General features: G+C 38.1%; 1 protein-coding gene across 1 annotated transcript; it reads left to right on the plus strand.

Annotated features, from left to right (window-relative positions):
* Positions 1-4,056: 4,056 nt before the first annotated feature.
* LOC139945213 (neurotrypsin-like) lies at positions 4,057-13,377 on the plus strand. Its single transcript, XM_071942520.1, has 9 exons — positions 4,057-4,348; positions 5,735-5,791; positions 6,156-6,289; positions 7,028-7,225; positions 7,757-7,895; positions 8,825-9,133; positions 9,594-9,905; positions 10,894-10,945; positions 11,639-13,377. The coding sequence occupies exons 1-8, from the start codon at positions 4,294-4,296 to the stop codon at positions 10,935-10,937; spliced, it is 1,248 nt and encodes a 415-aa protein (XP_071798621.1). The 5' UTR covers positions 4,057-4,293; the 3' UTR covers positions 10,938-10,945; positions 11,639-13,377.
* The last annotated feature ends 226 nt before the right edge of the window (positions 13,378-13,603 follow it).

The following is a 13,603-nucleotide window of genomic DNA, read 5'->3' on the forward strand; positions in this document are numbered from 1 at the left end:
GTTTTCTCTCAATGTTGTATACTTCCAACAACTCGCCGTTGCTCTTTACTAAGAACGTTACATTTTATGCAAACAATTATTTGGAGTAGTTACTAATATAGTTTTCAGTGCCATTAATGTACAGTATGTGTTCATGGAATATGACACACCCAATAATAATGTACGCATTGAGGTCACCTTGTCCAACTATAAGTCACCTTCATATAAGAAGCTTCCGTAATGATCAACAACATTTTTTGTAAATCCTGTTTGAATAACTGCATAAATAGCGCCCAGTTACACGTTAATAATAAACTTAAAGAAAGAAAGAAAGAACATAAAAGCACGAGTTAGGATGTGATTATTTCAACTATAACCAAATACAGAGGTCTAATCAATTCTGATTTCAATGACAACACAACATATTTACTTGGATCCTTTTTATGTACACCGAGATTTTAAAAGAAAAAATGTAATAAACGCTAACATAATGACTTAAGAAGTGCAGCTCTTAAAGCGCACAGATATTATGCCTTGAGCTCTGCCGAAAAAAATGGATCACATGTTGAGCATACTGTCACCAGAAAAATGCCATTTACAACAAATTGTGCAACCCTTTATTTCTTGAAAGAAAAAACTCAGAAAGCATGGTTGAACATCACCTATGTATTTTCCAGTCACAGATAACAAAATTAAAATGTAGAGTAAAACGGTTTACATTCAAAATGTGACTGAGGACTTCAACAACAAATAAATGTTTATACGAATAATAAACAAGTTTTATGTATAAATATTTAAATTAGGTTTAAGCATGATAATTAATGTATGCAGATTTTAAGAACAGGACAACAATTTATTGTAAAATCCTTTCTGGGGAGTGTTGGCTCTGAAAATAGTTAGTTGTCTTGACATTTCGTACAGTATACCGTACTCGTATTCTGGGAGCAGTCTTGGTGCAAGACGTCTCTGTTCTGTGTATCCACGACCCATAAAGGTCAGCGATCCGCCCACCACGAATTGCTAACAGAGGGCGCTATTACTCTATTATAAAAATGATGAATGGGTCATGAGTGTTTTACTAGATCTAGATGAGTATGATGGTATTAAAGGACATTACTAGTGAAATAGAAAAGGCAGTCGTGATGAAGTTGTGTGCCCAACGCCACGGCGAGGTGACATGCCTTATGATGAACGTTTAAAGTCACTCAACTGGATGAGCATTCCTTACAGGAGACAGCAGCACATCATTGTTTTCACCATTAAATCTTCGTTTGGACTTATTGACTGTGATGCCATAAAGTGTAACACAAACATCAACACACGCCATTTAGACTTGACCACATTTCACCATCACCATGCCGAAACCCAAGCTCTCAAGTACACGACAATTCATTCATGGCCTTGGTCATGGATCAACTTAATGCCTTCATATTTAAAAGAGTCACGAAAAAAATGAGAAGTCTAACAGCTTTTTACTTCATTGACTGTTGAATTGTAATCCTATGCTCAATAAAACATGGGAAGTCCCTGGGCCCGCTCGAGTTATTCCCCCTCCAAGTCAAAACACCCCTAGACCTGTTTGTTTTTCCAACAGTCCCTATCAGCAAATAAGACCAAATCATTTTTAGGGCCTATCAACAACTAGTCTTGGTGCAAGACGTTTTTCTCTTCCCTTTCACGCACACCGCGGCCAAACCATATAGTTATATATAACTCTGTGGGCCAAACCGACTCACTTGTCTAAAAGGCAGTTCATACTCGCGGGGAAACGAGCGCGTCAACTTCTGTTCATACATTCGTCCGGTGCAAAAAAAACTCATAAAATAAAATGCCTTCCGTCCAAATCTTTATCGCAAATTTCCCGATATCCTTCCATGAAGCCACTGTCCTTTTTACATCTCGGTATTCTTTCAAGCTTGTGTTACACAGATTTGGAAAAAGAAGCACAGTTTTGATCTTTTCGTATCAGGTTGTTGCCATTATTCACTGAAATTGCGTCTACGCATCCGACAAAATGTTAAAATGTTTCAATACGTCCGACTACGCATCCGATTAGTGTGTACGACCTAATTTTTAATTTTGAAAAATTCATACGCATTTGCGAAAACGATTACGCACTGCGCATCCTTTCACGCACTGCGGACTTTAAAAACCGGGTCCGCGCGGTCCCATTTTAATGGGGAGTAGAAGTCGGACAACCAGCAGTTCGCGCGAGAGCAGTGATCTTGTGGGACCATTAACGACTTGTCCACAAGTCTATACTAGTCCTAATCCAAACTCCAGTCCCAGTCCCATCACCCACTGACCTCATCAGAAACTTCCCCAACCTGTGCCGCGCTGCGGGATAGGGACCATTCTCGGGACCACATAGCTACTTTTTGACGGCGGATATGCTTATTATGGACCTGGATTTTTTAATCGATAATTAAGACAAAATTCAGAAGTGTACACTGTACCAAAATTTCATTAAAATGGTGAACAAACGCATTACTATCAAGTTAACATTAGCATTTCCGTTATAAACATTCCGCTCAAGTAGCTGTTTAACATTCATTGTGCGGCGTAAATAAACACATATCAGCAACCTACTACAGACTGTGGCGACGCCCATTCCCTGTGGAGGGTTCAAATGAAGATACGCATTAATGTGGCCTCCTATTGAGCCACGCATTTTTCTTTTAGTTTGACACACGGCTGAATATTGCATGTTACTAGCTTCGTATAAAGCAAAGACAAAAGTAGTGTTTCTCCCCCCTTCTGATATTAGAACACGTTGCCTTGGATCGGTCGAGTTGGTCTTTGAAAAGCGTTTGTAACCTTTTGTTAATATAAAATGCATATGATTAGAAAGATATTTTAAAAGTAGAATATAATGATCCACACTAAAGACTCGAAATTTCGTGGTTTTCCTTTTACCTCATCGACTAACACGGTCGGCCATTTATATGGGAGTCAAATTTTTGACTCCAATAAATGGCCGACCGTGTTAGTTCACAGAGTAAAAGGAAACCACGCGAATTCGAGGAAAATTTGTGGATCATTATATTCTACATTATATTTCATAACAAACAGTTACTATAACGCTTTCAAAGACCAACTCGACCGATCCAAGGCAACGTGTTCCTTTAATAGTAAAGGCATCGTGTAGAGGCGCGTCTTCGAGCCCGTCGTGGTGGTTAAGATTCGCCTTTGTGCCCGTTGAGTGGAACGATATCATCTCTCTTCGTTTTGAGCTGAATTTGTCATCTCATGTTGTATTGTACGTTGATGTTGCTTTCTAAATAAAGTAAGTATTAAACTTTAGATTAGAGAGATACTGAGTTTAGTTTACAAAATTAAACAATAAGTTGTTGAATAGTTTCGACCTTTTCGCATCTAGGTTAGTCAGACAGTCGTTCTCGAGGTCAGTGTGTAGTAAAGAAGACATTTTTTGCCGGGTACCAATAACTGTGGCCAGGTACCAATAGTTAAAGGTGTCTGATCATTACTCGAGTATACATGTAGGCCTACTTGTTGGGTCTCCGAGCAGGCCTACGAACTTGGGTAATTTTGAAATGAAGTGTGAAGTTGAAGTATAAAACACATTTTGTTGATTATTGACTAATTTCTGGTTTATAATGTGTCTGTTACAGCTTATAACATTATGGAACGTCTTTCACGCAATTACGACTTTAACCAACAACCTTGAAACTGCTGTCTCACTGAAACCGATTTGTCATTTCCAGTCATTGTCTTTCAAAATAAATTTTCTGGTACATGGATTCAAGATAACCTACTTTGATCATTGACAATGTTGTACATGAGTATAATATAAGGCATTTTTGTTGTCGGGTTTCAGATCAGAGTAGGAGTGTTCCCGTGCATTGACATAATATTGTGCTGTCCTATGTCATGTATTTTGAAATGAAGTGTGAAGTTGAAGTATAAAACACATTTTGTTAATTATTGACTAATTTCTGGTTTATAATTTGTCTGTTACAGCTTCTAACATTACCAATGGAACGTCTTGCACAAAGTCACGACTTTAACCAACAACCTTGAAACTAGGAACTGCAGTCTCACCGAAACCGATTTGTCATTTCCAGTCAATGTCTTTCAAAATAAACTTTCCGGTACATGGATTTAAGATCCTACTTTGATCATTGACAATGTTGTACATGAGTATAATATAAGAAATTTTTGTTGTCTGGTTTCAGATTAGAGTAGGAAAGTTCCCGTGCATTGACATAATATTGTGCTGTCATATTGTGTATAGGACCGAGCATTGAGATAGAACATTGTGCCGTCATTTCTTGAATCTACAATCATCTCACCATGTCTACTTGTGCCTTCGCTAGTTCGATGCTGCTCCTGAGTGTACTTCTTGTCGGTGAGTGTTTTGTTGAATCAACTTCTCAGTGTAATATCCACAAATGACTGAGTTGTAACAAATCTAAGTGTAAATTAAACATGATTTGTGTAAAGTATTATTCGTATCATCTTGTCAAAAATAAATCATCAAAAATATTACTTAATTGAATCTTTAAAGAAAACACATTTGGCTCGGTCGTAACTTTGAATCCCCGATACAATAACCAACTAGTTTACCCGCTTTTGGTGCAAGACAGTCACTCGATCACTTGCTTGTTAATCACTAATTTGTTGAGTGTTGAACAAAGAACAAATTACCAGATCAGGATTTGAACAAAAAACATCAAGATTGACGTTCCGGCGCACAACTGTGAGCTGAAGCCACTTTTACACTTTTGAAGGATGCTGTTTATTTATTGGAGTTTTCGGACCTTGCCTTAAACCGGATTTAAAGCCAAAACGCATTTTGATTTCACACGTTTGTGTGTTGTTATTTTTATTAAATAATATTACTTCAACCACCTCCGACCAGATAATTGGAACAGCTCTCACGTTTATGTTCAGAGACCCAGACTATAAACAACGCCCAACAGTCATATTTTAAGATTAACTGTTACAAATACATGCAACAATGGACTTTCTCCTGACTCGAAACTAAACAAACACTTAAAGGAACACGTTACCTTGGATCGGTCGAGTTGGTCTTCGAAAAGCGTTTGTAACCATTTGTTATAAAATGCATATGGGTAGAAAGATGTTGTAAAAGTAGAAGACAATGATCCACACATATTAGTGTGCCTCGAAATGGCGTGGTTTTCCTTTTACTGTGCGAACTAACACGGTCGGCCATTTATGGGAGTCAAAAAAATGACTATAAATGGCTGTCTGTGTTAGTCGACGAGGTAAAAGGAAAACTGTGCAATTTCGAGGCATGTTTGTGTGGATCATTGTATTATACTTTTACAACATCTTTCTACCCATATTTTAAAAGAGACGGTTACAAACGCTTTTCAAAGACCAACTCGACCGATCCAATGCAACGTGTTCCTTTAAAACCCACTTAAAACCCCTGTTGTACATATTGCTCAATTTGGTTTCATCGAACATTACCAATTGACATGCCAATACACAAAGTATAATGGCAGAGGTTTGTCCCGTCCCCTCCTTACCAAATCACTGACCCCCTTGGTGATTGACAACCCCTCTATGGCACGTGGCATGGTCCAACTTAGGATATCGTGACATAATGAGCTGACAATGTATACGATGTGGTTTATAAGGCAATGGAATATTGAAATATGTCACAATGTGCTGACAGCGGCCCACGCTGCAGGGTTTTACACACAATTTCAAATATTATTTATAAACATCGAAGTGAAAATGTATTTTTTTTCTTTTTTTGCAGGACTTTGTCTGGCCCATCCAATCAACAACCAGGAAACCTCAGGATCATACTCGGATGGTGAACATTAAAATGCAGTTTAATTATACCTCCCTTCTTGCAAAACTGTGTGTTTATCTTTTAAGTTTAAACTAAATAATTATTAAACGGGATTTAACATTTAATATTTTTGTCAGTACACACCATTTAATTTCATTGATTATACAGAAGTCAGTCCCAATTGCGACTTCAGTGGTCTGTGTACTATGCTTGAGCACAACAAACCCGAGCTTGTTATGAGCACAAAATTAATGACAATCGTCAACTTTACTAAAAAGCTGCAGTTTTATTTATGTTCATCGTCCATACCAAGTTTATCAACATTGGAAACAGATAGTCGGATCTTAAGATTTAATGTATTGATTGTTTTATTGACTTATTTCAGGACCAGCATGTACCATTGGACCGTTGGGAATGGAGAGTGGGGCGATCCCTGATGGGAGTATTACTGCATCATCATCTTATTCGGCGTCATATTCACCTCCACAAGCCCGACTCAATGAAGGCAAGTCATACTCAATTTCCGTTCAACTGCAGGCAGAACTTGCTGACCGGATCCACATACTTGTCTTAACTACTCACTTTACCCCTCCTGGTTCAAGTTGAACCTGTGTGTTGATAGCAGTCCTTTTGTATCTTTCTATCTGAAATTATGTGTTGTTTGTGTTTGCTACGAACTAAGGAAGAGTATAATAGGACATACATTATTTATATTATTGTGGTTTTAATAAAAAACTGCTCATTACAGCTTACTGGCTGAATTACAAAACAGTGTACACTCAAATTAAAAGGAATACAAAAAGCTTATTTAAATTAAACCGAGAAAATAGAATTAGCTGTTGCAAACAACTTACCAACCAAATGGACCGAGGGTATTGCAAAAAAAAGTTAATGGCCTGACGTTTCGACCCTAGCAGAGTCTTTCTCGAAGGCTAAAAAAGGCTTAAAGTAAACCGTATAAACGTATTTTAGGAAATCAAAGCACATACAAATATTGCACAAAAAGAAGCACACTGACCATGGAGTCCATATACCAATTTAACTATTAGGTAATAATGGAAGTGGCCTCAGGGAAGTGTTACATTTATTATAACCCCTATATGTTTGCGACGAAATAATCGAAATATACCTTTGTAGGAAGTGATGATCTACTTTGAAAATTACATTTCATTGGAATGGATAAGGGATTGATTCTAAGTTCTGCTAAAGAATAGCATTCAACCGCGACGTTTGTTTTTATACACAGGAAACAGCCACTGGTGGGTACCAACTGAAGAGGATGTAGCAGACTCTTGGATTCAAGTTGATCTAGGACTACAAGGCCTAGGTGTTACTGGACTGATTGTGCAGCGTCATCCAACGCAGTACATGGAAACCTTCAGCGTTAAGTACAGTTTAACGGGAGAATCTGAAAGCTGGCACGACTTGGAGAATGCGGACGGAGATACCATACAGGTCAGATACCATTTCTTTTATCTCCCTAGTCTTGATTAGCGACGCTAGTGTTTGATTTAGGTACCTTTGTTATTTGCGAGTGTCGACTGGTTCGGAGGGTTGGTTTATACATATATCTCTTTTCCGAGGGACTGGGCAATTGGACATATTGGATTTTTACAGATATCAATTCTCCGGACTCGATTGTTAAAGATTGTAAAAAAAAAAAATAATAATATTCAACAAAAACGCATGCACGTAAAACAACCCTGTTATGGTAAAATCAAAGTTAACACTTGTTTTCTTGCTCAAGACACTCTTATTTAATTGATTCTCGCTTCAACGGGTTAACGGATACCTAATAAGGGCAGGGATCGATTTAGCTTGGTGCGCTATGGGGCAGCATAGGCTATATAATCCCAAGGGAGCTGACATGGCCAAGTGATATGGGGAATGTTGAAGCGCTATGAGTGTCACAGGGTACTATAAAATCAATATATTATTTATTACAAATTAACCTTCAAACGAAAAATTACTGTTTTTCTCTTTTAGTTTAACGGGAATGTCAATGGTGGTGAACGGGTAACTGTCACCTTCCCTGAGATATTGAGGACCAGATTCCTTCGAATAATGACACTGACTTGGACTAGGACTTTTCCTCACTTTGCATTTGAAGTTCTTGGATGCCGAGGTAACGTTAAAACTCGGCATTATGCTATTTAAACATGTCAAATGAGTAATTCTTAAAACACATCACTGTATAAATTTCTTGACGCTCAAGAATAACATTTTCTGGATCTTACATGAAGTTAACGGTTATAAGCTGTTATAAGTTCAAAGCATATATTTTTATATGTAATCCATGCTAATATCAAAAACATCAAACAATTTAGACCTTTAGAGATCTCGGAGTCACCCTTGATCACCATTTAACCCTACACAAACACACCAAGAACACATGTCGTTCCGCTGCCTGTTGGAATCCACAAGATCGGAAAGCTTAGACGCTACTTAGAAGAAAGTACCACTGAACGACTGGTTCATGCTTTCACTACTTTTTACCTCGATTACTGCAACAGTCTCTACATCAATCCAACATTGCTCCCCTCCATTACAGAACTCAGTGTCTCGCACAGATCACATCACATCAGATCACAGAAATCAGATCACATCACTCCCCTTCTGCGCTCCTTACACTGGCTCCTTGTGTCTCAAAGGATCCGATTTTAAGTTCTTACTCTTGCATACAAAGTTAAACATGGTCTGGCCCCTAAATGTATCTCAGAATGACTTATTTACAGGAAGCAACCTATGTCTCGTGTTCTCCGATCATCATCTACTGCCCACCTGAAATTCAACTCTGGTCCTATCCCCCGCACTCGCTACAGAAAATGCGCCTCCCCATCAATTGTCACACCCACTCTCTGATGGAATAACCTTCCCGTCCACATCCATGCCTCAACTACTGCCTCATTTAGGCTGCTCTCAATACCAACTTTTTTAAACCAATCTAATTTAGTTTAATCTATTTCATCCCTCTTAAAATGTTTTTTTTTTATCAAGATAGGGCAAAACATACTTTCTTAGGTGTGATACAAACATTGTATTGTTTTATTGAAGATGGTATCATCCGGCTAGCTGGAGGTGATGACGCACTTAGAGGTCGAGTCGAGATTTACCATGACGGTGCTTGGGGTGCGGTATGTGATACAAACTGGGACATACAAGATGCGACTACTGTATGCTGGCAGCTTGGTTTCCTAGAGGCAAGTGAGGCAAAGAATGGATCATTTTACGGAGCGACAGAACTTCCTGTTGTAATGGATCGAGTTGCTTGTAAAGGGACGGAGCCATATCTTTCCTGGTGCCCATTTCTTTGCAGGGAAAATGATCCATGCACCAGCACTGCTGGAGTAGTCTGCAAACCAAGTAAGAAATGTTTTGTTTTAAATGTTTATCATCTGTGAGTCGATGGTCTTGTGGCTGTTTTTGTGAAGATTATCAGAAAGCCTTCGACGTTTGAAACTAAAACTATTTTTTTAAATTTTATTATTCAATTTCTCAAATAGATATCTTCATTATTTTAGGTAATAACCGCATCGATTGATAACTCGAAGGATGAGTTATCAATAATCTTTCTCACAAAATACGTCTCTTATTTTCTTCCAATTCTATATACAAACAAACCTACGCCTACTAAGTTGCCCGCTTCGCTATACAAACTCTGGTTGTTTATATACGTAAGCACAAGCCGGTTGAGTTTACTCTTTATTATTTTCTAGTGGTTTTAATGCAGAAAATTTCAAGCTTAAAACTGATCGTGGTAAAACTGTCTACCCCTCTTTCCATTTCGACATTGTTTCTATTCACTCTTCCCTATCTTAACAAGACACTGTAAGGCTTGTGGACGGACCAACTAGGAGAAGTGGAAGGGTTGAGCTCAATGTGAATGGCACTTGGGGCGCCATCTGCGACAATGAGTGGGATTTGACTGATGCTGGGGTCGTCTGCAGACAGCTGGGTTACCCTGGTGCCAGGCAGGCAAAGTCGGATGCTTTCTTCGGTCAAGGGAGTGGTCCCAACTTAATGGATCGGGTTGTGTGTGACGGTTCCGAGGCCAAAATCACAGAGTGTCCAACGCATTGCTGGGATAAACCCAAGTGCAGAAACACAGAAACTGCCGGAGTAACCTGTTATAAAGGTAATTTCGGATGTAGCCAAATGGTACTTATCAAAAACCCTTTGCAAACCGGAGCCATCTTCATTCTAATATATTTCAAATTACATGTGGGGAGCAAGTGTAGTAGCACGACCTTTTTCGTAAGGAGCCTAGCGAATATTATGGACTTCCCTGCTCACACTAGACTGTGAAATTATCTTGTGTTAACTTTAATAATGGAACTGACGTAGTAACAATTTTACTAATACTTTGTTTGCCTATTGTGTTCAGATAAGAAAATCAAAGGTTAAAAATAAAAGACTTTGTTTTGTTTTGCCGGGGACTTGAACGGTCTTTACACATTAACCTCTCCTTTGCAAACTCTTGGTGGCGCACTTTTTCTTCTAAATAAAGCCAGTTATTTGTTAACCAAATCAATATACAAAATTAATACCACTACAAACTACTTCCCCACGTTAGACTCATTACCGTGGTCCTCGCAATAAGGCGTTATAACAATCCGTTATACAACCCTTGTCTATTTATTATTGGTTAATTAATTTGAAATGCAAAATAAAATTTAATTTAACCGTGAATGGCGATACTTTACTCTGGAAAATTCCCGTTTCCAGAATTTACCCGGCCTACTTGGTCCCAGAGGCCTGACCCAGTTCTGTGTTAAGCCAATTGTATAAAAAAATACTGGGATTATGACTTCTTCCAGTGACCTGTGTGTTCTTAGGGTGTAAAGAAATGTACAAGGCTTTTGAGTCAATTTATTTTTATTGAACTACATGACACCACAGTTTAGTGCCATCCATGCACAAACCTCTGTGAATCAACAATCCACAACTTGCATGTCTGTGAGCATTACATCTTCAATCTTCAAACGTTGCTCACACCCTCGAAATAACCGGTTTAACTTTTTCAAAACACTATTTTGTCACGTTACTAAAACTATCTAGTAGCAATATTAAGTATTAAAAACTCGTTTTGTTTTTTGCCTACGGGAATAATTTTCACATCACAGGTTGGCGAGAATCGGTTTACTTCTTGCAGGAATCTTTGCAGTAAATTTTAAGGTAATTATATTATATTTTAGTATGGACAACACATAACAAGAAAAACGCGTTGTTTTAAACTAATCAGAGACATACTGTTAATTCCTCTTGAAAGTAAGTTTTCTTCTGCTGAGAGCCTGCAGATATCAATCATAAAAAACTCAACTCAGTCCATAAAAAATAAATCTATTTCCAGGTGACTTAAAGCTTTTTGTCAAAAGCTGAATAATATTGTTTACCATGTGCGAGTCAACATTTTAATAAATTAGAATAAATTAGCATATCTTTACGGAAGCGTATTGCTGCCACGTGAATAAACAAACCTGCAATCTTCGGGTAGGCGTACATAATACTTTATCGTGTACGTACACGATGTACGCGGTTAGTCTGAGCTTCCCGTGTACGTACACGACAAACCAAAACTTATCGGGTACGAAAACGGTAACTCATCGTGTACATACACGATGCAATTTTATTGTGTACATTTATACACGATAAGAGATCATGCGCACACGAACTAGTATTGTGTACGAATTTAGCATGTACTAACACGATAAAATATCATGTATGTACACGACAAGTATCATGTGCGTACACGATAAAATAGTAGGTTTTTATTCATGTGTCGGCATTAGCCTTCCATAACTCTTGTACCACATTGTCTGAAGTAATATTTTTCATTACATTCACTTGTCTATTTTCTTCATTGTATAGAAACCGTGAAGGAGCTTGGAACGCCAATGCCAGTGGTTTTTCAAAGTTAAACATCACACACGTCATGGTCTGCCTAACTTTGGTAAAAAGTGTTATTTAGGACCTGTGCATGGACGTTTCATTTTATTCGTAAGAATATATGTAACAATGAAACGGAGATATTAATTGCTTCTTATAATCAAGCATTGTTATTATTACACGATTACAATCATTAATCAAACGTGTACCGTGAATAATATTTATCAGTATAATCAGTAAAGATAGGAGGCTACTCATTTCTTTGTAGTGGGGGTATACTGTACTTCAAGGATAATCGTCTGTCTGGAGTACACGGTGGGTCTGTCCGTTCAGAATGAATGGCATCAGTTCTGTACGATTAAGGGAATGGGGATTTGTGAAGAGGCGAACTAAAGCATGGTCTGTAAAGGAACAGTGTAGAGTGACGAGAGGTACTAAGACACCGAAGCAATTAATTTTGGTTAGGATGAGAATCACATCAAAATGATTTATCTTCTAATGAGAGGCTTTTGAGACGAAAGAGGGCGTCCCACTCATTGCTCCTTTTCCTTTGTTCTCAACTCTCAAGTTACTTATGAACACAATACCATCTTATCTCATTAAGCAGGTCTATCTTTGCACACAATGGATACAATATATTAGGACAAGAGAAGCAAAGTATGATTTAGTGCATCTGGTTACAGAACTCAATCAGAATGCAGTTGGTCCAATACGAATTCAGGATATAGGTTTGAGTGGAATAACCAGGCCCTCTATGCAATAGGGGTTATTTTCGTTGCATGTCACAGGAGACCAAACAGAGATGTGTCTGCATGGTGATAGTCTTTAACGTTTTACGTATATCTAAGTATTATTAAATACTCTAAACTTTAGATAATAAAAATGTAGAAAATGATAACTATAAAATGCAAGCCTAATTTCATAGCACTGCTGACTATTTAAACAAGTTGTGTTTTCGTTTTATTCCAAAAAGAAACAATCAGAAAGCATGACTTAACCACAACATAAGGACTTTCCTTACCTGTCACAGACGAAATCGTAAAATGTAAAGTAAAACGGTTCACAGTCACAAGGTGACTCCGGACTTCAACAACAAACTAATTTTCATAAAACACGTTCTTTTTTCAGAATAAGTATATTAAGTTTTATTAAAAAATGTATGCGGAAATTGAAGAACAGCAAAGCAGCAACAAGAAATACTGAGCATTAGTTAACATTTTGAAATTTTGAACAAAGATATTGACAAAATAGGGACACCGCCAATACAGGGCTAGATAGCTCAGTTGGTAGAGCGCCGGCACGTTAATCCGGAGGTCATTGGTTCGAATCCCACTCTAGTCAATTCTTTGTTCAACCCCAAAAATCATTTTGATAATTCACTAGAACTACGAATTTCAAAGGGGTTGTTTAAGTGGGCAGATCTAAAATCACATATTGGGATTTAACTGGTTAAACCTTGGGCAATGTTATACACTGCTAGTGTTAAAGATTGATTGCATATGACGTCATTGACCACCATCTTTGATTCAAACAACAAGGGACAAAACAGCGCACACGAGTACACGTGTTGCCCATAACTCCCAGCCAATGATAGCCTTTCATGCGTGCCCGTTTCACCAAAGATGGCGGCCAATGCAAGGTTTATATACTTTGTAATAGGGATGTTGACCTGTAAAAGGCAGAGCTGGTGAGAATAAACCTCGCTTCTTCATCGGGTGGGAACGATTATGTCAAACTAATCTCATGTGTATTAATTAATTATTGTCTATTGTGTGATTATTGTTAGTTACGAAAGGGGTGTGTTCCTCTGTAATCCACCAATACACCCAATACACCCAACCAACCAAACAATCCACTCGGAATCCATCATCAGGTCCCATCCACCGCATAATATTTAGTTCAAGTGCAGTTGCAACTCAAACCAGCGTTTAATCTAAAGGCAACTGA

This window comes from Asterias amurensis, chromosome 1 (genome assembly GCF_032118995.1).
Source record: "Asterias amurensis chromosome 1, ASM3211899v1".
NCBI lineage: Eukaryota > Metazoa > Echinodermata > Asteroidea > Forcipulatida > Asteriidae > Asterias > Asterias amurensis.